Source organism: Panulirus ornatus, chromosome 18, assembly GCF_036320965.1.
Source record: "Panulirus ornatus isolate Po-2019 chromosome 18, ASM3632096v1, whole genome shotgun sequence".
Lineage (NCBI taxonomy): Eukaryota > Metazoa > Arthropoda > Malacostraca > Decapoda > Palinuridae > Panulirus > Panulirus ornatus.
Genome location: NC_092241.1, coordinates 34,318,803 through 34,343,103, shown reverse-complemented (window position 1 = coordinate 34,343,103; position 24,301 = coordinate 34,318,803). Strand labels below are relative to the sequence as shown.

General features: G+C 41.2%; 1 protein-coding gene across 3 annotated transcripts in view; it reads left to right on the top strand.

Moving 5' to 3' along the window:
* LOC139754903 (uncharacterized) overlaps positions 1-24,301 on the top strand; it is a 143,037-nt gene that overhangs the window by 68,621 nt on the left and 50,115 nt on the right. For all 3 annotated transcript variants that reach the window (XR_011713969.1, XM_071672730.1, XM_071672731.1), the window contains exon 3: positions 3,740-3,778. Coding sequence is in view for 2 of the 3 variants with exons in the window: in XM_071672730.1 (XP_071528831.1) it covers positions 3,740-3,778 (39 nt within the window). In the remaining variant the exon portion in view is untranslated. The remainder of the gene's footprint in view (positions 1-3,739; positions 3,779-24,301) is intronic.

The window sequence follows — 24,301 nt, the reverse complement described above, 5'->3', positions numbered from 1 at the left end:
ATAATTATAATTAACATTAAAGATGTAATTAAGCGCTTAATTTTACGAAATTCAGTCTTTTGACTCGATATCCTTAATCACCATACAGAATATCACATATTCCCTGATTTTCATTAAAATGTGAAGAAGTTGAAAATATGACTTAAATATTATCCAAGGATTTTTCTTGACTTTTTTTGATTAAATAGATTTTCCTGAAAATTTCAGCATAGCTGTTTTTATGCCTGCTGAATAAGAATCTTTGGTCAATACCTTAAGATTCGTGTAATTAGTCGAGTAATTAGCATATTGATATGATTATAATCATCATTAAGCATGTAATACAGCGCTTAATTTTACGAAATTCAGTCTTTTGACTCGATATCCTTAATCACCACATGCAATACCACATATTTCCAGATTTTCATTAAAACCTGAAGAAGTTGAAAATCTGAGCAAAACATTCAATCCTGGGATTTTTCTTAATTTTTTGAGAAAAAAAATTTTTCTGAAAATCTCAGCATAGATGCTTTTACGTCTGCAGAATAATAATCTGTGGTCAAAATCTTAAAATTCCTGTAATTAGTTGAGTAATTAGCATATTAATATACTTATGAATAATATCAAGTATGCAATTAAGCGCTTAGTTTTACGAAATGCAGTATTTTGACAAGATATCCTTAATCACCATATATAATACCACATATTCCCAGATTTTCATTAAAATCTGAAGAAGTTAAAAATCTGAGCAAGATATCCTGGGATTTTTAATTTTTTTGAGACAATAGATTTTCCTAGAATTTTCAGCATAGATGCTTTTACGTCTGCTGAATAAGAATCTGTGGTCAAAACCTTTGAATTCATGTAATTAGTCGAGTAATTAGCATATTAATATAATTATAATTAATATTAAGTATGTAATTAAGCGTTTGATTTTACGAAATGCAGAATATTGACACGATATCCTTAGACACCATATAGAATACCACATATTCCCAGATTTGCATTAAAATCTGAAGAAGTTGAAAATCTGATTAAAATATTATCCAAGGGATTTTTCTTGATTTATTTTGAAAAAATAGATTTCTCTGAAAATTTCAGCATAGATGCTTTTACGTCTTCTGAATAGGAATCTGTGGTCAAAACCTTAAAATTCGTGTAATCAGTCGAGTAATTAGCATATTAATATAATTAATATTAAAAATGTAATTAAGCGCTTAATTTTAGGAAATTCAGTCTTTTGACTCGATATCTTAAATCACCATATAGAATACCACATATTCCGAGATTTTCATTAAAATCTGAAGAGGTTGAAAATCTGAGTAAAATATCTAACCCTTGGATTTTTCTTGATTTTTTTGATATAATAGATTTTTCTGAAAATTTCAGCATAGATGCTTTTACCTGTTTTAATAGGAATCTTTGGTCAAAACCTTAAAATTCGTGTAATTAGTCGAGTAATTAGCATATGCATATAATCATAATTAATATTATGCAATTAAGCGCTTAATTTTACGAAATTCAGTCTTTTGACTCGATATCCTTAATCACCATATAGAATATCATATATTCCCAGATTTTCATTAAAATCTGAAGAAGTTGATAATCTGTGTAAAATATTATCCCAGCCTATAGCCTGGGATTTTTCTTGATTTTTTTTATAAAATAGATTTTCCTGAAAATCTATCATAGATGTTTTACGCCTGCTGAATAAGAATCTTTGTCAAAACCTTAAAATTCGTGTAATTAGATGAGTAATTAGCATATCAATATAATTATAATTAATATTAAGTACGTAATTAAGCGCTTAATTTTACGAAATGCAGTATTTTGACTCGATATCCTTAATCACCATATAGTGAGAGTGGTAGTGATAGTGACTGTGTTGAATGATGGTGTTGATTGTGGTGAACGTAGGGGTTGTGTGTGTGTGTGTGTGTGTGTGTGTGTGTGTGTGTGTGTGTGTGGTGCAGGTGTCGATGGTTGTAACAGGTGATAGTGACAATGACGAGCTGGGACAGTGGCCGAACATTTCTTGATTTTCTTTTCATCTAGTACTATATTTTTTAGTTCATCACATTAGCATCCGCAAATTGTTATATCAGAGTTACACCTACCTATCCTCTAGTATCTTCTAGTTCGTCAAAAGTTCTATTTCAATCCGTGAACGGAGACTTCATGCTCTGGGGAAGTGTCTGGTGCAAGCATTAGTCTTACAAGGTCTGTGTCAACTTACTCATGTGTTGCAGTTACGGTCGTTTTCTCTTTCTTACTTTATATTCTTCTTAATTCTTCGACAGTTTGTTTCAACCCCCCAAATCTCTGATCCATCATTATGTAATCACAGAAGTAATATCACATACGTCTGAAAAACAGAGATCTTTCAATATGTTCAGCGGTCATTTCTCATGAACTTACGCCTAAGAGTTAGTCTATTATCTGCAGTCATCTCAGACCTACACACATCTCTGGATCCTTATCTCAACCTGAATCTAGAATTCAGATATCTAGAAGCTGGTGCGACACGTATGCAGAGGGTAGCATCGTGGTATATGAATGAATCGACCTTAGATTATACCTGTGTCGGTGGTATTCAAGCGACCGAGAAGAGGTTCGATAGACTTATTTGGTGGCTGAATCCGGGGTAAAGATCCCGTGAAGCTGGTCCAGTGGCTGCCACACTGACTCAGCTGTTCCCAAGAATCATCAACAACCGAGCATGTGAGAAGCTTCAAACTTATGATAATGACTGGATTGGTCTTGTACAAGATATTTATCAAATAGTGACTGAGGGTTGGATATTGTAATGTGAAGTCATTAAACACAAACTACACGAGCATCGATTACATGAGAGTGAGTAAAGGTGGTAGTGGGTGCGTTCGAACAGGTGATGGTGTGCAGCACTCAATGTCTTGTTTGAGAAGCATCCTCAAAGATTATGTGGCTAAACAATCTTGACATCCTGCTCTAAGTGTCCCCAAGATTGATTATCTGTATATGCGACTTGATTGCATCAGCCGGATACGAACAATACCTACAACTTTAAGGCAACTCCTCTAACACTTAGTTTATAACGCATTATCTACCAAATCCTCCGTCACATATTGCTTCTTTTGCATTGTAACGTCTGTCCGATCATATCTCGTATATGGCCTGATGTCAGTAAAGGTTTAGAAAGAGTGATCATATATTTGCATTGTGTATAAACACTACACAATTCATTTAATTCTACCGTATAAGATACAAAATTTTATAATACCTTACATATTTAAGACCCATCTCCGAAATTCCATCAGTTTCCCTCAGTAACATAGTCTTGCTTCTAAAAACAATATTTATGTTGGCTGCAAAGCGCGGGAGGACAGTTCCCGCTTGGGCCAACAGATGGTGGTAGCGTATAATCGCTGCCTACCTCCTCCTGCCACCTAGTGTCTCAGGGAGGAAACTGTAATGCTCCTTAACTACTGCTTATGAATCATAAATGACAGAGAAAGGCAAGTCTTTCTTCTTATAAGTAGATTTATGAATACCAAGACATGGTTTTATTCGTATTATATAATAACGGGAAAAAAAGAGTCAGAGACCAGAACATGAGGCAGCGAAGTACACTACCTCAATTTCTGTTAAAGCCTTTGATGTTATTCAAATTGTTCCCGTACCATATGAAAAAAAAGACCTGTCCCAAGACAAACGATACAACTAACTTGTATACTTCTTTGTTTTTTGTATTGATTATTTAGTGATTTGTCTCAACTTTCAGAGTCCGGTTCGTGGTGCTTTGATGAGAGCTCTTCCAAAGGTAAAGAAGAATTTATTTTGTTATCCGTACTTAGTGTTTTCTGATTTCCTTTGAGTTTGCGCTTTTCTTCACGCGTGCGCTTTATTTATGTTTTGTTACTCCTTGTGCAGCTTAATGCTTTCCAGTATCTGAGGGAACATTTGGCCACATTGTTTTAGTACATTAGTATCCTTCACGGCCTTGACCTATGATCTCATTACATCTTGCTACAAGTACGCAGCAAGTAGCCTCACCACCTCCATCACATGTCAAGGAGGCTTCTCTTTTCTTCAGGCAGATTCTATACGGCAGTTGTAGTCAACAGCCAGGGCATTTGTTGTTAATAGTTTGGATGAAGTAACCTGTGTACGAGCAGCCTCACTCTGGCCACCACATACTGCCACCACCTGCACTGCAGTTGCCACACGTTCTGCTTCTCTCATCTTTGGTACTGCTCGGCCACGTGCGCTGCCAATCCCATCCCTGGTACTGCCTAGCCACAGGCTCTCTCTCTCTCTCATTTTCCGTGCTGCTGGGCCACATTTTTCCTTCTCGTACTGGAATCAAAGATCGAGTATGAGGCTCATTAACTGGATGCCAAAATTGAGCACGACCTCCAAATCTCAGGTATCTTGCCATTAACAATCAGGTACTGCTGGGTTTCATTCAGGGTTTGTTTACACCTGTGTCTGGAAGATGCAACCTTTTCACAATATAAAACCTAATGTTCTAGTATGTGTCATATCCTTGCCCATATACACTTTGCATTCATAAGATTAACATTTCTCTACATTCTAAACTGCTAATGGTATCTGCAGCTCAGCTTTGTACTAGTAGTGGCAAAATATACTGAACATATTTCATTGTAATGGCTCCTGTATCTACAAGTGTCTATTGCATCCCTCTATTTACTTCGAATTCATCTGCTGTTTATACGTTTATACGTCATGATTATACGTCGAAAACCCGTTTGACAGGTCAATATGTGTTCAAAATGTCTGTCTAGCACCGATTTACACAAAGCGTCAAATTTAATGAGTTCTCAGAGAACTATGCGAGAAGGATCCGCAAACGTTCGTCTTGAGTTCTCCAATCAGCAATGCGTCAACATCTTTGTCTGGCTGTAGACACGATCATGTAATATATTGCTCTCAGGGCCTTTTGGGCAAACGGTAAGGATAGAGAATCAGATATATCTAAACTGTCTGGGGTTGCATTCTTTAAAGAGCGATTCGAATAGTTCACACTTCACATTCTAAGGTAGATGCCAACTTGATTCTTAGACTATTCTGTCGTCGTACGATTCGGCTGACTAACAAAGACAGCACTTCAGCCTTCGTAGTGACATCGTTGATCCGGGTTATATAATTCTTAGTCTGGAGATTCTGCGTATGGTCAAGATAACATAACTGAAGGGACACGCGCACTGCCTTTCTCATCCGCTGCACCGTCTGAACACGTGCATTACCTTTCTCATTTCAGTACGACTCGACCTTGCTCTACCTTCCCTATCCTTGGCACTACATGGCCACCGGCTTTGCCTCCCTCTTCTCAGTACTACCAAGCCACACTCAGTTTCTGATCCTTATCACTACAAAGCCACATGCTCTGCCTCTTTCACCCTAGGCATCACGGGACCACACACTGTCTTTCCTATTCTTGGCATAACTCAACCACACACGTTTGCGTAAGTTCATCCTTGTCACTGTCATGCTAATGTATCTGTTTCTCTCATCCTAGGATCTGTCAGAAAACATGCTCTGCCTCTTCCATCCTATGCATTTCTGAGCGACAAGTTCCGGCTTTTCCATCCTCAGCACCGCTTGGCAACATGCCTTGAAAGCTTACAACGCTCTTCCTTCCCATCTTCAGTAGCACAAGGTCAATGATTCGACCATTCCCATCCTCTGCACCGATGGGTTATACGACTGCTTTTTTCATCATTTAGTATTGCTGGGTTGAACTTTCTGCCTCCCTCATCCTTGGCACTGATAAGACACACACTTTGTCTTTCTTTTCTTTGGTATTCTCTGGGGAAGCCTTACTTCCTCTCTTGTCCATAGCACTGCCAGTTCTCACGCTTCATCTCTCTTATCCTCTCTTGTCCTGTTTTTCTAAAATAGGGCCGGATAATACATGGGAAAGAGCGGCAAGAGGATGACTGGAAGAAGGTGGTGGGTGTACATAAAATGTTGATTAGAACTGGGCTATGATTATATAATGAAATATCTCGTCAAAGAAAAGAAAAATACAGATGATTAATTAGACAAAGACTGGGTAGATGAATACCCGAAAGAGCACCGCGTGAAATAATAGTTTATTCCATACATAACATACTTTCAGGGTGACCGGGTTCTAGTTATGACTCTCTTAAGTGAATAAAGATATTCAGCACTGTATAATGATATATCAAAGTAAGCTGCATAGGACGCTCAACTGTATAACTTAATTTTCTCCTCTCTTTCATTTCAGGTGAGTGTTAGTATTGCCGAGCTTTGTTCCATCTTCCAACATCAGAAGGTAACTTACTGATTTGTCTGACAACAGTCAATAGTTCGGATGAAAAAAAAAAAAATCTTCATCGTCCAAAATTTCCTCTGGATAATTATACATTTTGACTCCTATGTTCCGTTTTGAACATTTTTCATATTCATCTGGATAATTATGATTTCTCAATCCAATATACATTTTGAAAAAGAAAATGTTCATCTGAATATAAAGAGCAGGTAAAGTGAGTGTTCTCACAATCATATAATTGATCAAGAAATTCTGCTTTAATAATTTTCTACGACCTGTAGATAGTCCCTCTTCATCTGGCATAACTTGTTTCTACGACCCTCTTCCTCTGGCATAATTTTTACTTTCAATAGCGTGTTATTTGCTGTAGGTAAATCAATAACTAGATAATAGAGAGAGATGAGTTAACAAATGAGAGTATTTTTCCTTATTTCAGAGCAGCCGGAATATCACTTCTCATACATTATTTTCTGAATGTCAAACACGACTTCCGCATACACCTAACTCCCCTAGACTTACTTTCAAAATCTATCAGCTAGGAATATACCGCCTTCCATCTTTAAGAGATCATAACGAAACCATCATCGTGTGCTGCATCATAGAGCCCTCCTCTGTGATAGCCCTAACTTCCAAACTACCCGTGAGAACAACCATTTCTTCTGGTGAACAATGAGTTGGATTGCCTCAAGTTAATTCTTTCATCATATGAAAGTTTGACATGGGATTAACCGAGTTTCGAGTTTATTTTTCATGGATTTTTTCTTTAAGGTGCCTTATCTCTAGGTGTGTTTATCTTTTAATTAATTGGAGAATTGTTACTTTTGAAAAAACAAAAATTTCACCATAAATGTTTTATTTCGAGTACTACTAGTGCTATGGGCCTCAACTCTCGAGACTTTAAGTGTTAAAAACGTCAGTTATGAAGCTGATACCTGCCACCATTTCACTTTCACCAACCCGACTTTAATAGACTCGTATCTGGGACCTCCTGATCTATCTGAGACATCCAGCACACCCCGAGAAGCCATTAATTTTCCAATTAAGTCAACCACAGCCCAAGCTGCACCTCCAGCCGCTCTTCAATTATCCGCTCGCTATCCACTTAACCGGACGCAAGCTGCGGTTGGATGGAAGGTTGCGATTGTTGGTGTGTGGTGCTGGGCGTTGGCGACACTTGCCAAGCCGTGGGAGAGTGGGAGAGTGAGGCTGTTGGTGTGTGGTGTTGGGCGGTGGTGGCACTCACGCCAGGGTGCGGGAGAGTGAGGTTGCTAGTGGCTAAGAGGCGGTGACCTGCTGCCAGGTTGTGGAAGACTAGTTTGGAGAAGCTATAGATGGACGATGCTTGAGTGTGATAATATTTCTCACTGTAGGTGAGTGAGGGGAAAGTATCAAGGGGCAATGTTGAAGGAAACTCAGTGCTGGAAAACTGATCAATATCTTACTTCAACTGCTAAAAAAAACTTATAAGTATTATATGTTTTCATCACTTTGTACTCCAATCACTTGTACTCCAAGTAATCAAGACTGCTTCTAAAGATGTGTCTGTGACTGCCTATTACAACGTAGCTCCCCACCCCTACTTTCATCACCCTACCAGCGGCACACACCATCAGTTCACTCTATGTACTCCAATCAACCATCACGTTATCCCATTTCAAAGCATATTTATAAAAGTCAGACCATAAAAACAAGAGTGTGGACATAAAAGTGTGTCCAGCAAGTTTGATTACCGTCATTAAAAAAGTGAATCACGGAATTCAACCAATAAACCGAATTCTCTGTTGGCACCTCGACCATTTCTCCTCTTGCTGGATGTTTATATAAAGTGTAGTCATCCCTTAGTGTTACTCTCGGAAGCATACAAACAAACAAACAAACAAACAAACAAACAAAAACAAACAACCCCACTCGACGCACAGTCATTCACCAAGCAACAATAGAGCGAAGGCCAAATAATCATAGAAAAGAAAGCTATTCTCATCGATAATAAAACTGAGTATGACTGATGGAGAGCTTGCTACCAGACATTTGCAGGAGATTATCATAGGCGATGTGGTCATTTACTCGGCCACAGAATGTAAGTCAGCCGTACGCAGCTCCAGTTGCGTAAGAAAAAGGTGTGGTGTTTTAAAGGGGGTATGTCTCTGTTTAGTCGTTTACAATAGCTTACCCAAGCACACTGGTCACAGGTGCTCTTTTGGAACGGGAGTGGGTTACGTGTTGCCCTTCATGTTTAATGGTTCATTAAAGAGGGATATGTTGATGATAACCTGACCCGTGGGTGATGAAACTTCGGAGTTTATTGATTATTTGCTTCCTGTTAAGTGAATCATATGTGGTGTTTATTCATTATACTTAATGTGACTGATAAACAATTTTCCGTTTGATACGCCACTGCAGTATTATCATGCAGCTTTGCTCTGCCATGGTTTCCACCCCCTAAACATTTCACGAAACCTCGTCACCTCAGCGCCTCACACTAGTCTACCTCCTCTCGCTTGCTCTCTTTTCTCCCCTCCCTCACTCCCCCCACTCATGCTGTACGTGCCGATCAGCCCCAGACCTCCTCTCCTGTCCCTTACTAGCACCATCGCTCAACCGCCACCCCCACCCGAGCAGCTCAGGTTGTGGATCGTCGACCATGCGTGTGGCTACCCTCGGCGACACTCTCACACAAAATGTCGCGATAATTCACCTCCGCAACAATTCTACACTCCCTCTGAGGCTGAGGTCCTCGCTGCTAGTGTGCCGCGGGGCCTTGACTCGTGCACAACACCGCCGCCAGGGAATTTCAAGGGCGGGAAGAACGCCTTAAAGAGGAGGACTGATCGGGCACTTGAGGGTTATGAGTTGGACGGGAGAGCGGTGGTGGTGGGAGGTTAAATCAGGTTTGCCAGACGTGCAGGGGAGAGGAAAGTGATAATTTTGAAAATATACGGTACTGATGGACATAATTTGCTTCACACAAGTGTCTGCTTAGTGCAGTTGAATTTCATTCGAGGCTCATATGTTTATTTCTGTTGGTTCTGTTTAGGACTAGATGGGTTTACAAAGTGACTACAGTGGTGTTGTTAGAAGTGAGCGGCCACACCAAGTCGACGGATCAATACAGCCAGCCACAAGGCAGCCAGTTTGTGACGCTTGGGTCTGAGCGCGATGGAGTTGCATGTAGACTTCCTTATCATCTTTTGTATGACAAGAAGTTCCTCCTAGGAGTTCAGACTCAAAATCTACATAACGTATCAGATTTACCCTCTACCGTGACACCGAATATCTAAGTCGCAGTGAACACTTCACCTATTAGCTGCTGAAAACTTCAGGGCCCTGTTTCAACAACGACAATCAAATATCAGCGACATTAATGATAGGAAATTGAAGCACTTTAACGAAAAAGAGCCCAGTGTACACTGATGAAAATCGCGTTTCACATCTGTCTAAGAACGACGTAATCAAGCGTGCAGGAGCAAGCAAGATGGTTATCAGACTCGCACATTTGAGCTCAAGAGCGAGGCGGAGAAGTGGCCGCCATCACATCACGGCGAACTCATTTATTCTCTCTCTCTCTCTCTCTCTCTCTCTCTCTCTCTCTCTCTCTCTCTCTCTCTCTCTCTCTCTCTCTCTCTGCCTTACTCTGCCTTCATTCTTCCCTCCACGTCGTCTTAGAGGGAGTAACGGCAGTTTCAAATACAATGATAAAAACAGAATATCTGAACTGTGATCCACACGAATTCGCTCGTCTCCTTTAATTCTACGCGATCATGATATCCCAGATCAAAGGGAATAGAAATCCTGATGGCCAATGAAGCTGGAGACAACTTGACAAGATAATATCTGATACATTATCCCAAGTTATCTCGTGCTGAGGGCTCCTAGCACCAATGACACTATTACTCATATCACTATGTCATTTAGAATTAGATTTTTGAGATAAAGTTAGCATATGTCGCAGGTTCTTATCTGATTCCAAGTCGTCCCCTTAATCTCTATCAAAGTAGTTTTGTGTGACTTGCACCACTTCTTCAATACGTGGACATCCCTGTGACCTGATATGACAAAAGCTAATCGAGAGATACGCTGGATCATCATACCGCCAAATGTTCACACAGAGAAATTGATTGATCCCTGTAGAATCCTGGGGCAAGAAATATTATAGCCTAAAATAATTCTAATCCTGCAAAAAAAAAGTGGAAAAAAAATCCTAATTCATGATTATTATGATTAACGACTGATTTCCTAGCGATCCTCATTCTTTCATCTCTTGTCACTGATTAAATGTTTCTTCCCTCTCCTCCCACCCCTCCTCCTCTCCCACTACTCCTTCCCTTCTACCTACTGACATTGACGGTTCTTGACACCTGAACATTAACTTTGTTGAATTCATTGCGATTTTGTATTTACTCTGGTGTCCCACTGTTGAAGCATGGCTGACCTTACACCAGACCACATATCGGATGAGTAGAGCCTTTTGTTCAGTTACCAGACCCATTAGGATACATTAGGACTGGAAGGTGATAAAAGCCCTCATCTACGACACAGGAACGTTCACCTAACACTAGAAGTCACATGCCACCTTATCTGACAAAGGTTTGACTGTCAGTTGAGATCTGATCTCACATAACCGAGTGAGAACCTTTCCTATGATGTCCCTAATGTGCACACCCCAGTGAGGTAATGTGTCGCCTATGGGTAATGACCCAAGCTTTCTAAATAAGGTCTTGCAACAGTCCTTTAATAAGGAAATGATATCACTGCAGCCAGAAAATGAAATACGTAAATCTTTGGAAAACATACAGGAACTAAAGTAGCTTTTGTGAGACAATACGCTAAACAGGAGTGCTAAACAGAATTCATGAGATGCATCGGTCAGTGGGAATAATTAGAGCATTGCAAGGACCAGGATCACCAACGAGATTACAAGCAGCTGTTATTGATTTAGAAGAATTTCGTCCTGGTTTATGGTTCTCTTCGGGAAGTTGACGGCAAGTATCGGCTTGGCTAACTTTCCTGTCTTCCTCCGGCAAGCTTCCTTAGGAGCTTTGAGGTAAGACACTTACTTGATGTCATTTATGGCTGACGAAAGGCAAAAATCTCATTACCAAATACCACTCTGAAAATGCTCGTCTTAACCAAGCATAAAGCACTGTGGTGCAATACCATGACCTCCAACAATGTCTCCTTCTCCTCTGGTTCCTTCGCGTGTTACCAGACTCTCACTAGTTTTCCCGAGTCCGTAGCATTAATCTCCAAGTGCGTCTCAGACGCGGTATGTCTCGTGTATCCCTTACCCTCCCCGGCATGGCTCGTTTACATCTCCCCCATCCATCAGTTCTCACTTGATTAGGGACCTTATGGATGTGATTACTCATGAGAAAGTGGGTTTGCTCGAGCTCTTCACTTTACCCCTCTCCCGCAAAACCTTTTCCCTTTTCCTTTTTTCTTTTTCGACGTAATTTTAGGTTTCGTGACTGGCGGCATTGCTAGATCTAGGGCATAAGCTGAATGTTATCCTCAGGTAACCCTTCCTTGCTGTGGTCCTTCTGCTGCTTCTCGTCCTGCTTACATGAACAAAGACTTACTATAAACACCTGGAAAAAAGATATCTAAATCACAAGCTCTGTTTCCGAACATACTGCATCGACACAAACATGATCCCCACGCGAAGAGGTACTGACCTCCAAACACTAAAGAATTTGAAGGATGCCACTTGTGCAAGGAGGGTGAGAGAGATAGGAGAAATCGGTATGTAAGGTTTATGAGTTGTTGAAAAACTCGGCAAAATCTGAATATTCTGCTAATGGTAGCTGAGACGGCACGGGCAACTGTCCCACCCAGATTCAAACCCAGTGTTGTTGATTCATTAGTTAGGATTCTGAGTGTATGTATAGCTCAAGGTGAGGTGCCTGAGGATTGTCAGAATGCGTGTATAGTGACTCTGCAGGGAGGCAAGGGGGACAAACGTGAGTATTCGAACTACAGGCGTATTAGTTAGGTGAATGTACTTGGTAAACTGTATAGGAGAGTAGTGACTGAGATGGTAGTTGCACATATAGAGATCAGATTGGAGAGGAACAATGTGTATTAAGGAGTGCTAGAGAATATGAGAATCAGGAGTTTTATTTGAAAAATTTGTGCGAGAATTTCTGAAGAGAAGTGGATGGATTCGTATGTGGCATTTGTGTGTCTGGAAAAGGCAAACGATAGGGTTGATAGAGATCCTTTGTGGAAGATATTACAAATATGTGATGTGAGAGGAAAGGCACCAGAAGCAGTGGTGAATGCTTATGAAAGGAAATGATTGTGTGTGAGTAGGAAGAAAGGAGGGGGAATTGTTCCAACTGAAGTGGGTCTGCGGCAAGGGCGTGTGATGTTATCATAGCTGTTTAATCTGATTCAGGATGGGAAGGTGAGGAATATGATGCAAAGCCCTGGGAAGTGAGTCAGGTGTTATTTGCTGATGTCTTGGCTCTGTTGGCAGACTAGAGTGAGTCACTGTGAATTCGAATGGAGGAAACCTGTAAAAGGTAGAGTGTTTCAGATACCAAGGGGTAGATATGGCAGGGGATGAGCGAGGGAACTGAAATACGCTGTAGTGTGTGTGAAGGCGGCCAAGGTCCTGGGCACGATAAGAAGTGTCTGGAAAGGGAAGTCACTGTCTGTGAGGGCAAAGTTGGGTATGTCTGATGGTATAGTAGTCCTAGTGGTATTGTATCGATACAAGGCATCCGCTGAAGAAAGAGTTAGGAAGAAGAGTATGCATGATGGAGCTAAAGAGGTGGTACTGATATGGTCTGGAGATTTGGAGAGGATGAGAAGAGGAGAATTTGTCTCACTAAGAGGGTTTACATGTCGGAAGTGGAGGGAACAAGGAAAAGGGGGAACCGAAGAGGAAGTAGAAAGATGGAGTGAAGGATTCTTTGAGTGGTCGGGGTCTGAATATAAAGGTATAAGGCGTACATGGGACAGAACCAAGTGAAGCGATGTAGGATGCAAGGGGCGACATGCCGTCATTAGGCTGAACCATAGCGTATAAAACGGTCAGAGAAAAATAAAGGAAAAGCCTCTGGAGCTTTGCTGTGTATAGGAAGGCTCTGATTTCGGTGCATTGTACATGACAACTAGATGGTTGATGCAGACGAAAGAAAAGGAAAGAGGGAGTAGCGAGAGGTGGGGTAAAAATCAAAGGATCTAAATCAAAGTTGATGCAGTCAAAGTAAAAATAACTTTGCAGGTGCCGACAGAAAACGGCCAGAGTCGTAAAACACCTACTCCTCCTAACACTACATAATGGACGGGCAAACCCAAGCTGCAACACTTAGTGGGAAGTTCCTGGGTTATTCTACTTAACCTCTTCAATCATTCTCAACTTCTGTTGAGAACAGTCCATGGTAGGATGAGGCAGCTTTGAGCTATGAGAGATATCTAAGCTTAATGTTCGGCTGTCATTAGAAAATTAGGAGTTGAGCCTGTGTGGGCTAACAACAGGGTATGTGTAGGAGTGATGGGTATAGAGAGGGAAAACTTTTTGTGAGTCAATGCTCTGCGGAAATGACATGCCTCTGCTGGACAATGAAACGATAAAAGATAAATGAATACACTATTTTTTTTTTTTTTGTGTGTGTGTGTGTGTGCTGGGATGGCTCCATTTTCACATGCAAAAAATTCCATTATATTTTACATCCGAGCAATATATGAAATCCGACAACGCATATTTGGAAATATACATTCACCCCTAACGCTACCAGTTGTTTCACGTTATACTGTTTGTTTTTCCATGATACACTTCACCGTGTCGGTACAGTATTTTTATAAGGCTGCAGAATTGACCTAGAAGACTATGGATTGAGTTTCTGAGTGTAGTCATCAAAACAAAAATAAAACAAGCGTTCTCTGTCTCCTGGTACCTGGTCTAAAGTCTACCTGAAGACGGGGAATGATTTAGTTTTCAACGTTAAAGCTTTTCCCCAGTTATTCCTATCTATTTATAACCGATAACAGATGAGTTTGCTTTCATTACATGGTACTTCGACACACTAACAATGAGGGACACATTCAATGCCCTAGATTTCGTTTTCATCAATCATATTATCTAGACCGCTTAGATTATACATTTATGCGCTATACTTGATGTATGATACAATAACGAAGATATATATTTTTCTGAATACTTTCTCATCATACAAATAAATTCTTCTTACATAACTCATAACCGTCTCTCGTGTCGTTATAATTTCTGAAGATATCATCTTCGCCATATCCTTAAACCCCCAACGTTAGTCAGTTCATTAATTAGATATTACTTGTTTAGGGTCTTTCACTGCTTGCCCACCACTCTTGGACACTAAAATACCTCATTATAACATCGCAGTCTCATCCCTTGAGCATATTACAATTCATTTCCGTAGGGTTCTAAACTCTACATCATACCACACCTGAGTTCTATACTAGAACACTTCATGGACATACCGTAAAAGCACTATAGCACGACGTTACATATACACCACAGTATGTCACACTTTAGCACCACGCCACACTATGACGAATCACACCTAATACATTACCACGACACCAGAGAAAAGTGAACGACATAGATGTCTCCAGCAAACCGTTACACAACGAGGCACATCCCGCCATGCCATTCGTGTAACAGAGAACATCAGAACGTACCTATGCCCTAAATTTTCCATAGATATAGATCAGTATCATAGCAATGCTGTTATTATTCAATGGTATAATACTCCACAACATACCTAACATCATGATACCACAGCATCACATTATATCAAACACTACAGCATAACACATTCACCACACACCTCACACCACAATACCACATATCACAACACCAAACACCAAATTATCACCCGGGATGTACTCGGACAGCCATTATGAGAAGTCAAGGTAGAAAACACCTTAGATTAAAAATCAGTACTGAAATAAGGTACGTAAGATAGCACTTAGATGAATACAGCAAAGGAAACAGAATGTGTAGTGTATAACTACAGAAACATGCATAGAAAATGAGACAATACTCATTTTCTACAATATTGCTCGAACCTCATTTTGAATACGTGGTTCATCTCAAGTCAACAAATTTGATCAAGGACAAAGGAAAAGTAGACGAAATAGAGAAAAGACACTAGAATTAATTCCGTCCCTCAGAAATACACTTTCTGGAGAAAGACTCACATCTTTATAACCACTCTCTCTAAAATAGAGCAGAGTGAGCTGCCACCAGATGCCATCAATGCGATGATTACTAATACCATCAAATCGGAGCTTGACTTTAGCGATAACAAGTATTAGTAATTACGCCTATTCAAGAACGACAAGCACACATATAGTTCTTTCTATCGAATTCTCTTTTTCATTTATTCAGAATTGGGTAATCTTTCCCAGATTATTCAGCATGAGATAACTATGCTATCATTTCCTTTCACACTTTCCCATAAAATTTCCATGTCATTGTATTCTCTCTATGCTATATGGTGAACCTTTCTAAGTTTTTTTTTTTCTGCTGTTGAGGCGGAGGGATGAGTGGGTGGAAAGGTAATTTGCTCTCCTGTTTCTATTTCAAATAAGGTTAGGAACTTAAGTAGGCAGCCTCGAGACGGATATGATTCCTCCTCTTATCTGTGTTTCTCACTATCACACCACCACTAGCAAAACGTCACACACACACACACACACACACACACACACACACACACACACACACAGCATCACCAACAGCATCATATATCGCATCATCGGACACTACAACGACGGAGCATCACGGCAGAACATATAACTGATTATGACACAGGGCACAACAACCCAAACAGACAAACATTAACTCAGCAACCACATGTCCCACGACACACACCATGCACTACATGGGTATCTTCACACGCCATTCTACCACATATCAGGACATAATGACGCTCAGCACCTTACTACGCAATACACAATATCATCCGGCGCACATCACTATGCTCAGCACCTTGCAACACAGAACACCACACCATACATCATATCAAGACACCCAGCACCATACCAGACAACACTTTACATCGTCCTCCACACATCACGACGCTCAGCACCTTTCAACGCAACACAGTACACCACACGCCACACATAACAACAACACACACACACCTCAAAATCACACGTGACACTATTACACAACTCCACACATCACCCGTTCACACAAAATAGTATACAACACTACCCTCCAGCACCACCCATCGCCTGTCACACAAGATACCATACCACCATCTTCCAGCACTACACTACCTATCACCACACTCCGCCTGCTGTGAGTAACCTGCATATTGTTTAGCGCAGCGGACCAGCCAGCCTGGCTTGCCTGACGGAGGTGAAGACGGAGGAGCCTCGATAACAGAGACAAAAGCATTTGTTTTCGCACACACACAGCCTCCACTCCCCAGAGTAATCTCTTTTAATCTTAGGAGTAAACAGCTTGGGAGTTCCTCGGAAAAAGTGTGTGTAAATGGAATTATCTGCGTTGCGCGTGAGAGAAGCACCCCCCAGGGGTAGAGCTGGAGGTTGAGTTCAACACCTCAGTGGGTCTCTTTACATATAACAGTTCCGCCTCGGTTCCCTTCTCACGATCGACACGAGTGTTTTACGCTATAACTTTTATCACGTTGCCTATTTTCTTGCTCAAAACGATAACCCAAGACCAACACAATGATATAATGACAATCCAATACCACCACTCAGGTACAGTGAGGAGTCAAGATTATCATTCCGTCATATCTATGACCCAAGGACAGATCTCCTGTCACACTCAAGCACCATCATGTAACATATGACGTGCTACTCTCAGCCTTAGCTTGACCACATACTGTGGTAATCAGCCCCCCCGTCTCCTCCCCCTACATGTTGGTAAACGTGCTACACAGATACTACATCTTCCCTCCTTCGTATGGTTCTTGTTTCTAAAACTTTGGAACAAAGCAAGTGCCTTAAGCTGTCCGACACATCCTGTGCGCCAGTTTCGCCCCGGCAACCGTGAAATACTAGGAGGAAGCCATTCTTACTCATTATCCTCCTGCTCACCATTGCATCATGGTGCTCTTTGTGTTGATGCTGGTGGCGGATGCAACGCCTGCCTACAGTGGGACAACTGATGGACAGCATGTGACCCGTATTGTGCCTTCATGGATGAAGCCTATAAGAATGTATACTGTATATACTAATGAACTCATATATATATATATATATATATATATATATATATATATATATATATATATATATATATATATATATATATATATATGTGTGTGTGTGTGTGTGTGTGTGTGTATACACACACACACACACACACACACACACACACACACACGAATATACTGCATATGAACGCGCATTACCATATAACATACAAACCTCCAACAGCCAGGATCGAACCCGGGACCCCTGCGTAGCAGGCGGGAGCACCAATGCTAGGTTATGACCCCTAAAAAGGGAAATGACCTTTTAAGTACTATGTAATGGAATACCCTTCGTCTCACGTTGGTGAACAACGGGGTTTGTATGTTACATGGCAGTGCACGTTAATATGCACTCTATTCGTGTATGTGTATATATATATATATATATATATATATATATATATATATATATATATATATATATATATATATATATATATTGGAAAGGATCACAATTTTGCGCGTGATCAAGATATTCCTATGAGTCTACCGGAAAAATGAAACACGACAAGTTCCCAAGTGCACTTTCTTGTAATAATCACATCATCAGGGGAGACAAGAGAGAAATATAAAGGTCAGTTGATATACATCGAAGAGACGAAGCTAGGACGCCAAATGGCGTCCTAGCTTCGTCTCTTCGATGTATATCAACAGACTTTATATATATATATATATATATATATATATATATATATATATATATATCCATGTTGTACAGTTAGGTTCTGTAAAATGCTATCTGCTTGTTGTGTGAGCCTATTGGGAGATGACTAGTGGAGACACAGTTGCGCATCAACGTGAGGCGAAGGATATTCGATTAAATAAGTACTCAATTGGTCGTTTCCCTTTTTAGGGGTGATCATAGCCTAGCAGTGGTGCTCCCGCCTGCTACGCAAGGGTCACGGGTTCGATCCTGGCTGTTTGAGGTTTGTGTTATATATATATATATATATATATATATATATATATATATATATATATATATATATATATGCGCTACCTCGCTAATGCGGGAAATGACGAATAGTATGAAAAAAAAATATACGCAAGCCCATCCTGCAAAAACTATCTTTACTAGTCGTCAGAACTCTATTCACACATGAAGCAGTAAACCAATTAACGCTTAAAACATTATAAACAACCACATTTGAAGTAGTCAACCTACTCCAAGATCTTAACATACACATTGTCCTTATGCAAGAAACCAAACTGAAACCCACAGTCAACCTTCTCTCCTATCATAACTACGCAAAATTAAGACTGACAACGAGAACAAGGAGGAGGAGGAATCAAAACACTTATACACCACAATATCACTTTCACCAACACCATTCTGCACACAAGTCCACAAACACGCACAACAGCAACGCTCCTGAAATATTATCGACGGAAAATAAAACTACACAATCTTTAGAACGTGATCAACCTCTACCTGCTTCTCCTCACCATTTACTTTCCTAGACTCATATCCCAGTTACAGAACCTGACCAACGAACCTAGCAATTTTCTTTGTAGAGACTCTAATGCCTATCAAATCGCTTCTTCTCTCCAGGGATCAGGAAATTTGAGCAAGCTTCCCTTTTTTTTCAATTTGGTGGTTAGGATAGGAAAAGGAAGGGATGGATAGGAAAGGGAAGGTGGAAAAACAGATGGATGTATATTGTAAGATGTATGATGGATGCTTATTGGTGTGCGAGTTGAATGTTATATATTTGTAAGTATATCTCAAAGCAATAGGAGAATTTTAAACAAATCACGACAATTGTGTGTGTGTGTGTGTGTGTGTGTGTGTGTGTGTGTGTGTGTTTAGATAATCTTTATTTTGTATATGTACATACGTGAGCTTATATAACAATAAAGAGGTCAAGTTACATTCACCCAGATCGTTCCTTTGCGGTATATTCAGTGAAACTAAAGTCACCTAATGTGTCGCCAGCAGAAATAATTCAAAGAACGATGACAAATAACGTCAAGGATTCCAAAGTAGGTGATTTGGCCTGTGGTGTTGACAACGGTGGTGAGAGCAGCGGTACAACAGGGCAGACGGTAACATGTTCCAGGAAGATCCCTGGAACCTCCTCCTCCACTGTACATAGAACCCCAGTTCAGGTTCAAGGACATGTAGATGACACTCCAAGATTTCACCACCTCGAAATTCAATTGTCAGTTATGATACATTCTTATTCATTTACCACGTAAACGACCAAAATCATAGACTTCTGTCAATGTGCTAACGAATCTTTCATAAGTTATGGTTTATTTCTTTGAGTTACGTGCTACGTCCGCAAGGAAATCACCAAGATGTTTTCCAAGTCCTTCATAATGGGAATGTTAGAGGCAGTCGTAAGAACGACTGAATTATGATGTCAGTAGTGCTCCAGCAGAGGCTTCATGGTGTACCGCGTGTTGCACAGGTAGCACGGAGTGAGTGTGAGCGTATAGGTTAAAAGGTTATCGTCGCGTATGTACGTTGCTGGTGGCACGGGATAAGAATGGGAGTTCAGCTGTACAGCCTTCGTAGTGCAGTGGAGTGGGGGATGAATCGAACGAATGAGGATGTCATGGTTGTATGAAAAGGCGTGTATAGAGGGGATGATAGGGGGTCGTGCAAAGAATGGACGTCAATTACTGTCCAGTACTACGTTATCTGGCAGGTCTTGATCCCATGGCCTGACCACTTGCGGCAACTCAAGTTTACATGAAGCGATATCACCGGGTGTCGGCGCCTGCTGTAGATATCGGTGCTGGGGAGGTATTCCTGCACAGCATCACTGACTCCCTTACATGGTGTCGTGTCTGGTCCTGGTTACCATGACTACGGGACGGTGGGTCGCCAGGCAACATTTGATTTCCACCCTGGGCGGTCACGTGGGATGATGCTAGGCATCAGAGGCCAATGATGCGCGACGAAGGGGGCGGCAGACGAGGGGGGCGGAACCCCGGGATTATGCTGAACACCCATTGGTCCGCGCCACTACCATCAGCCACACTTATCCCAGGTAGGGTCTGCGAGCGTCGAGTAGAAGTAGTGGCGAAAGATATCAAAACAGGAGGACACAGTTGGCCAAGCTTGGGTAGTGCTCAGACAAGGAGCCGAGCGGTGCCGTAGCTAGCTAGAGTCAGAGCCAGAGAGAGAGAGAGAGAGAGTGAAGGTGTTAGCATGCCCGCCTATGTATCTCGTTCACTATAGCTACCGCGTGCCTCTAAAGTGATAGTGTAATGTTCTGCTTAACCATCACCCTTGGATTTACACAATGCATCTACCTGGCATCAAGGGCAGCCAGAAGTGTCGCAGGAGGTAACAGTAAAATTCGAAAGCCGCCAACCTTGCCCTAAAACCAACCATGGGCAGACAGTTTGTAGTGCTGTGAGAGGTAGCAGCGGTCAGCGGCGGCCCCCATAATCTCACGCCAGCATAACAACCTTTGGTGGACCGTAATGTATGTGCGTCGACGGGGACCATGAAAAGTGCCGTGGGTAAAAGTGGTCAGCGGCTGGTTCCAGTGTCCTGCCAAAAGGGCTATGGGCAGTAGCAGTTGTCAGTGACTTTCCAATAACTCCTTCCCTCTAGTGTCATGCTGAACCCAGAAGTAAAATCGTTGCCATCTTTGTGTATACTTTCAGCGTCGCTTTTGCCCTGCTCCCATCCTTCTTTAACCGGGTCGACCCCATCGCCGCTACAAAGTTGGATTGATTCAATCTGAGCCCGATCGATCGACCTTTGGCTGTGAAATACCAACAGGACGGAATGTCTGGCGTGTTTTGATAAGAATGGAACTTGATGACTGGACTGGGAAAAAAAAAGTATAAAACGTACACAACACTGAACAGATGAATAAAAAAATTCTAATTACCCTGTCAGCAAAATAATATATATATATATATATATATATATATATATATATATATATATATATATATATATATATATATATATATAAATATAATTTTAAATTGCTTATTGATTGTTTTACCTTAACCTTCAGCAGGCCATAGCAGTTTAATCTTAAAGTATACAGCTCTCATAACTTTCAGGCCTTCGTGCGCTTGGAAATTATTTGAAAAGTAGTTTCTCAAAGTTACCTTCACCAATAACTTTACTTTCGTATTATATACTTCTACAGGTACTTTTCTAACGTGTATGAATATTAACACGCATACACACTCACACACACCAAAACGTCAGAGTACTAAATAGGTCGAAAGCTCTTTCGTGTGTTTACTCGCTAACCCATTCAATATATATATATATATATATATATATATATATATATATATATATATATATATATATATATATATCTTCTCTTTCACTAATACTCTTACTTCTTCATCCCACCACTCACTACCCTTTCTAATCAACCCACCTCCCACTCTTCTCATGCCACAAGCATCTTTTGCGCAATCCATCACTGATTCCCTAAATACATCCCATTCCTCCCCCACTCCCCTTACTTCCATTGTTCTCACCTTTTTCCATTCTGTACTCAGTCTCTCCTGGTACTTCCTCACACAAGTCTCCTTCCTAAGCTCACTTACTCTCACCACCCTCTTCACCCCAACATTCACTCTTCTTTTCTGAAAACCCATACAAATCTTCACCTTAGCCTCCACAAGATAATGATCAGACATCCCTCCAGTTGCACCTCTCAGCACATTAACATCCAAAAGTCTCTCTTTCGCACGCCTGTCAATTAACACGTAATCTAATAACGCTCTCTGGCCATCTCTCCTACTTACATAAGTATACTTATGTATATCTCGCATTTGGACGATTTTTGCAGGGAAAAAATGCAATTGAGTGGGAGATGTATAAAAGAAAGAGACAGGAGGTCAAGAGAAAGGTGCAAGAGGTGAAAAAAAAAGGGCAAATGAGAGTTGGGGTGAGAGAGTATCATTAAATTTTAGGGAGAATAAAAAGATGTTCTGGAAGGAGGTAAATAAAGTGCGTAAGACAAGGGAGCAAATAGGAACTTCAGTGAAGGGCGCAAATGGGGAGGTGATAACAAGTAGTGGTGATGTGAGAAGGAGATGGAGTGAGTATTTTGAAGGTTTGTTGAATGTGTTTGATGATAGAGTGGCAGATATAGGGTGTTTTGGTCGAGGTGGTATGCAAAGTGAGAGGGTTAGGGAAAATGATTTGGTAAACAGAGAAGAGGTAGTGAAAGCTTTGCGGAAGATGAAAGCCGGCAAGGCAGCAGGTTTGGATGGTACTGCAGTGGAATTTATTAAAAAAGGGGGTGACTGTATTGTTGACTGGTTGGGAAGGTTATTTAATGTATGTATGATTCATGGTGAGGTGCCTGAGGATTGGCGGAATGCGTGCATAGTGCCATTGTACAAAGGCAAAGGGGATAAGAGTGAGTGCTCAAATTACAGAGGTATAAGTTTGTTGAGTATTCCTGGTAAATTATATGGGAGGGTATTGATTGAGAGGGTGAAGGCATGTACAGAGCATCAGATTGGGGAAGAGCAGTGTGGTTTCAGAAGTGGTAGAGGATGTGTGGATCAGGTGTTTGCTTTGAAGAATGTATGTGAGAAATACTTAGAAAAGCAAATGGATTTGTATGTAGCATTTATGGATCTGGAGAAGGCATATGATAGAGTTGATAGAGATGCTCTGTGGAAGGTATTAAGAATATATGGTGTGGGAGGAAAGTTGTTAGAAGCAGTGAAAAGTTTTTATCGAGGATGTAAGGCATGTGTACGTGTAGGAAGAGAGGAAAGTGATTGGTTCTCAGTGAATGTAGGTTTGCGGCAGGGGTGTGTGATGTCTCCATGGTTGTTTAATTTGTTTATGGATGGGGTTGTTAGGGAGGTAAATGCAAGAGTTTTGGAAAGAGGGGCAAGTATGAAGTCTGTTGGGGATGAGAGAGCTTGGGAAGTGAGTCAGTTGTTGTTCGCTGATGATACAGCGCTGGTGGCTGATTCATGTGAGAAACTGCAGAAGCTGGTGACTGAGTTTGGTAAAGTGTGTGGAAGAAGAAAGTTAAGAGTAAATGTGAATAAGAGCAAGGTTATTAGGTACAGTAGGGTTGAGGGTCAAGTCAATTGGGAGGTGAGTTTGAATGGAGAAAAACTGGAGGAAGTGAAGTGTTTTAGATATCTGGGAGTGGATCTGGCAGCGGATGGAACCATGGAAGCGGAAGTGGATCATAGGGTGGGGGAGGGGGCAAAAATTCTGGGGGCCTTGAAGAATGTGTGGAAGTCGAGAACATTATCTCGGAAAGCAAAAATGGGTATGTTTGAAGGAATAGTGGTTCCAACAATGTTGTATGGTTGCGAGGCGTGGGCTATGGATAGAGTTGTGCGCAGGAGGATGGATGTGCTGGAAATGAGATGTTTGAGGACAATGTGTGGTGTGAGGTGGTTTGATCGAGTGAGTAACGTAAGGGTAAGAGAGATGTGTGGAAATAAAAAAAGCGTGGTTGAGAGAGCAGAAGAGGGTGTTTTGAAGTGGTTTGGGCACATGGAGAGAATGAGTGAGGATAGATTGACCAAGAGGATATATGTGTCGGAGGTGGAGGGAACGAGGAGAAGAGGGAGACCAAATTGGAGGTGGAAAGATGGAGTGAAAAAGATTTTGTGTGATCGGGGCCTGAACATGCAGGAGGGTGAAAGGAGGGCAAGGAATAGAGTGAATTGGAGCGATGTGGTATACCAGGGTTGACGTGCTGTCAGTGGATTGAATCAAGGCATGTCAAGCGTCTGGGGTAAACCATGGAAAGCTGTGTAGGTATGTATATTTGCGTGTGTGGACGTATGTATATACATGTGTATGGGGGGGGTTGGGCCATTTCTTTCGTCT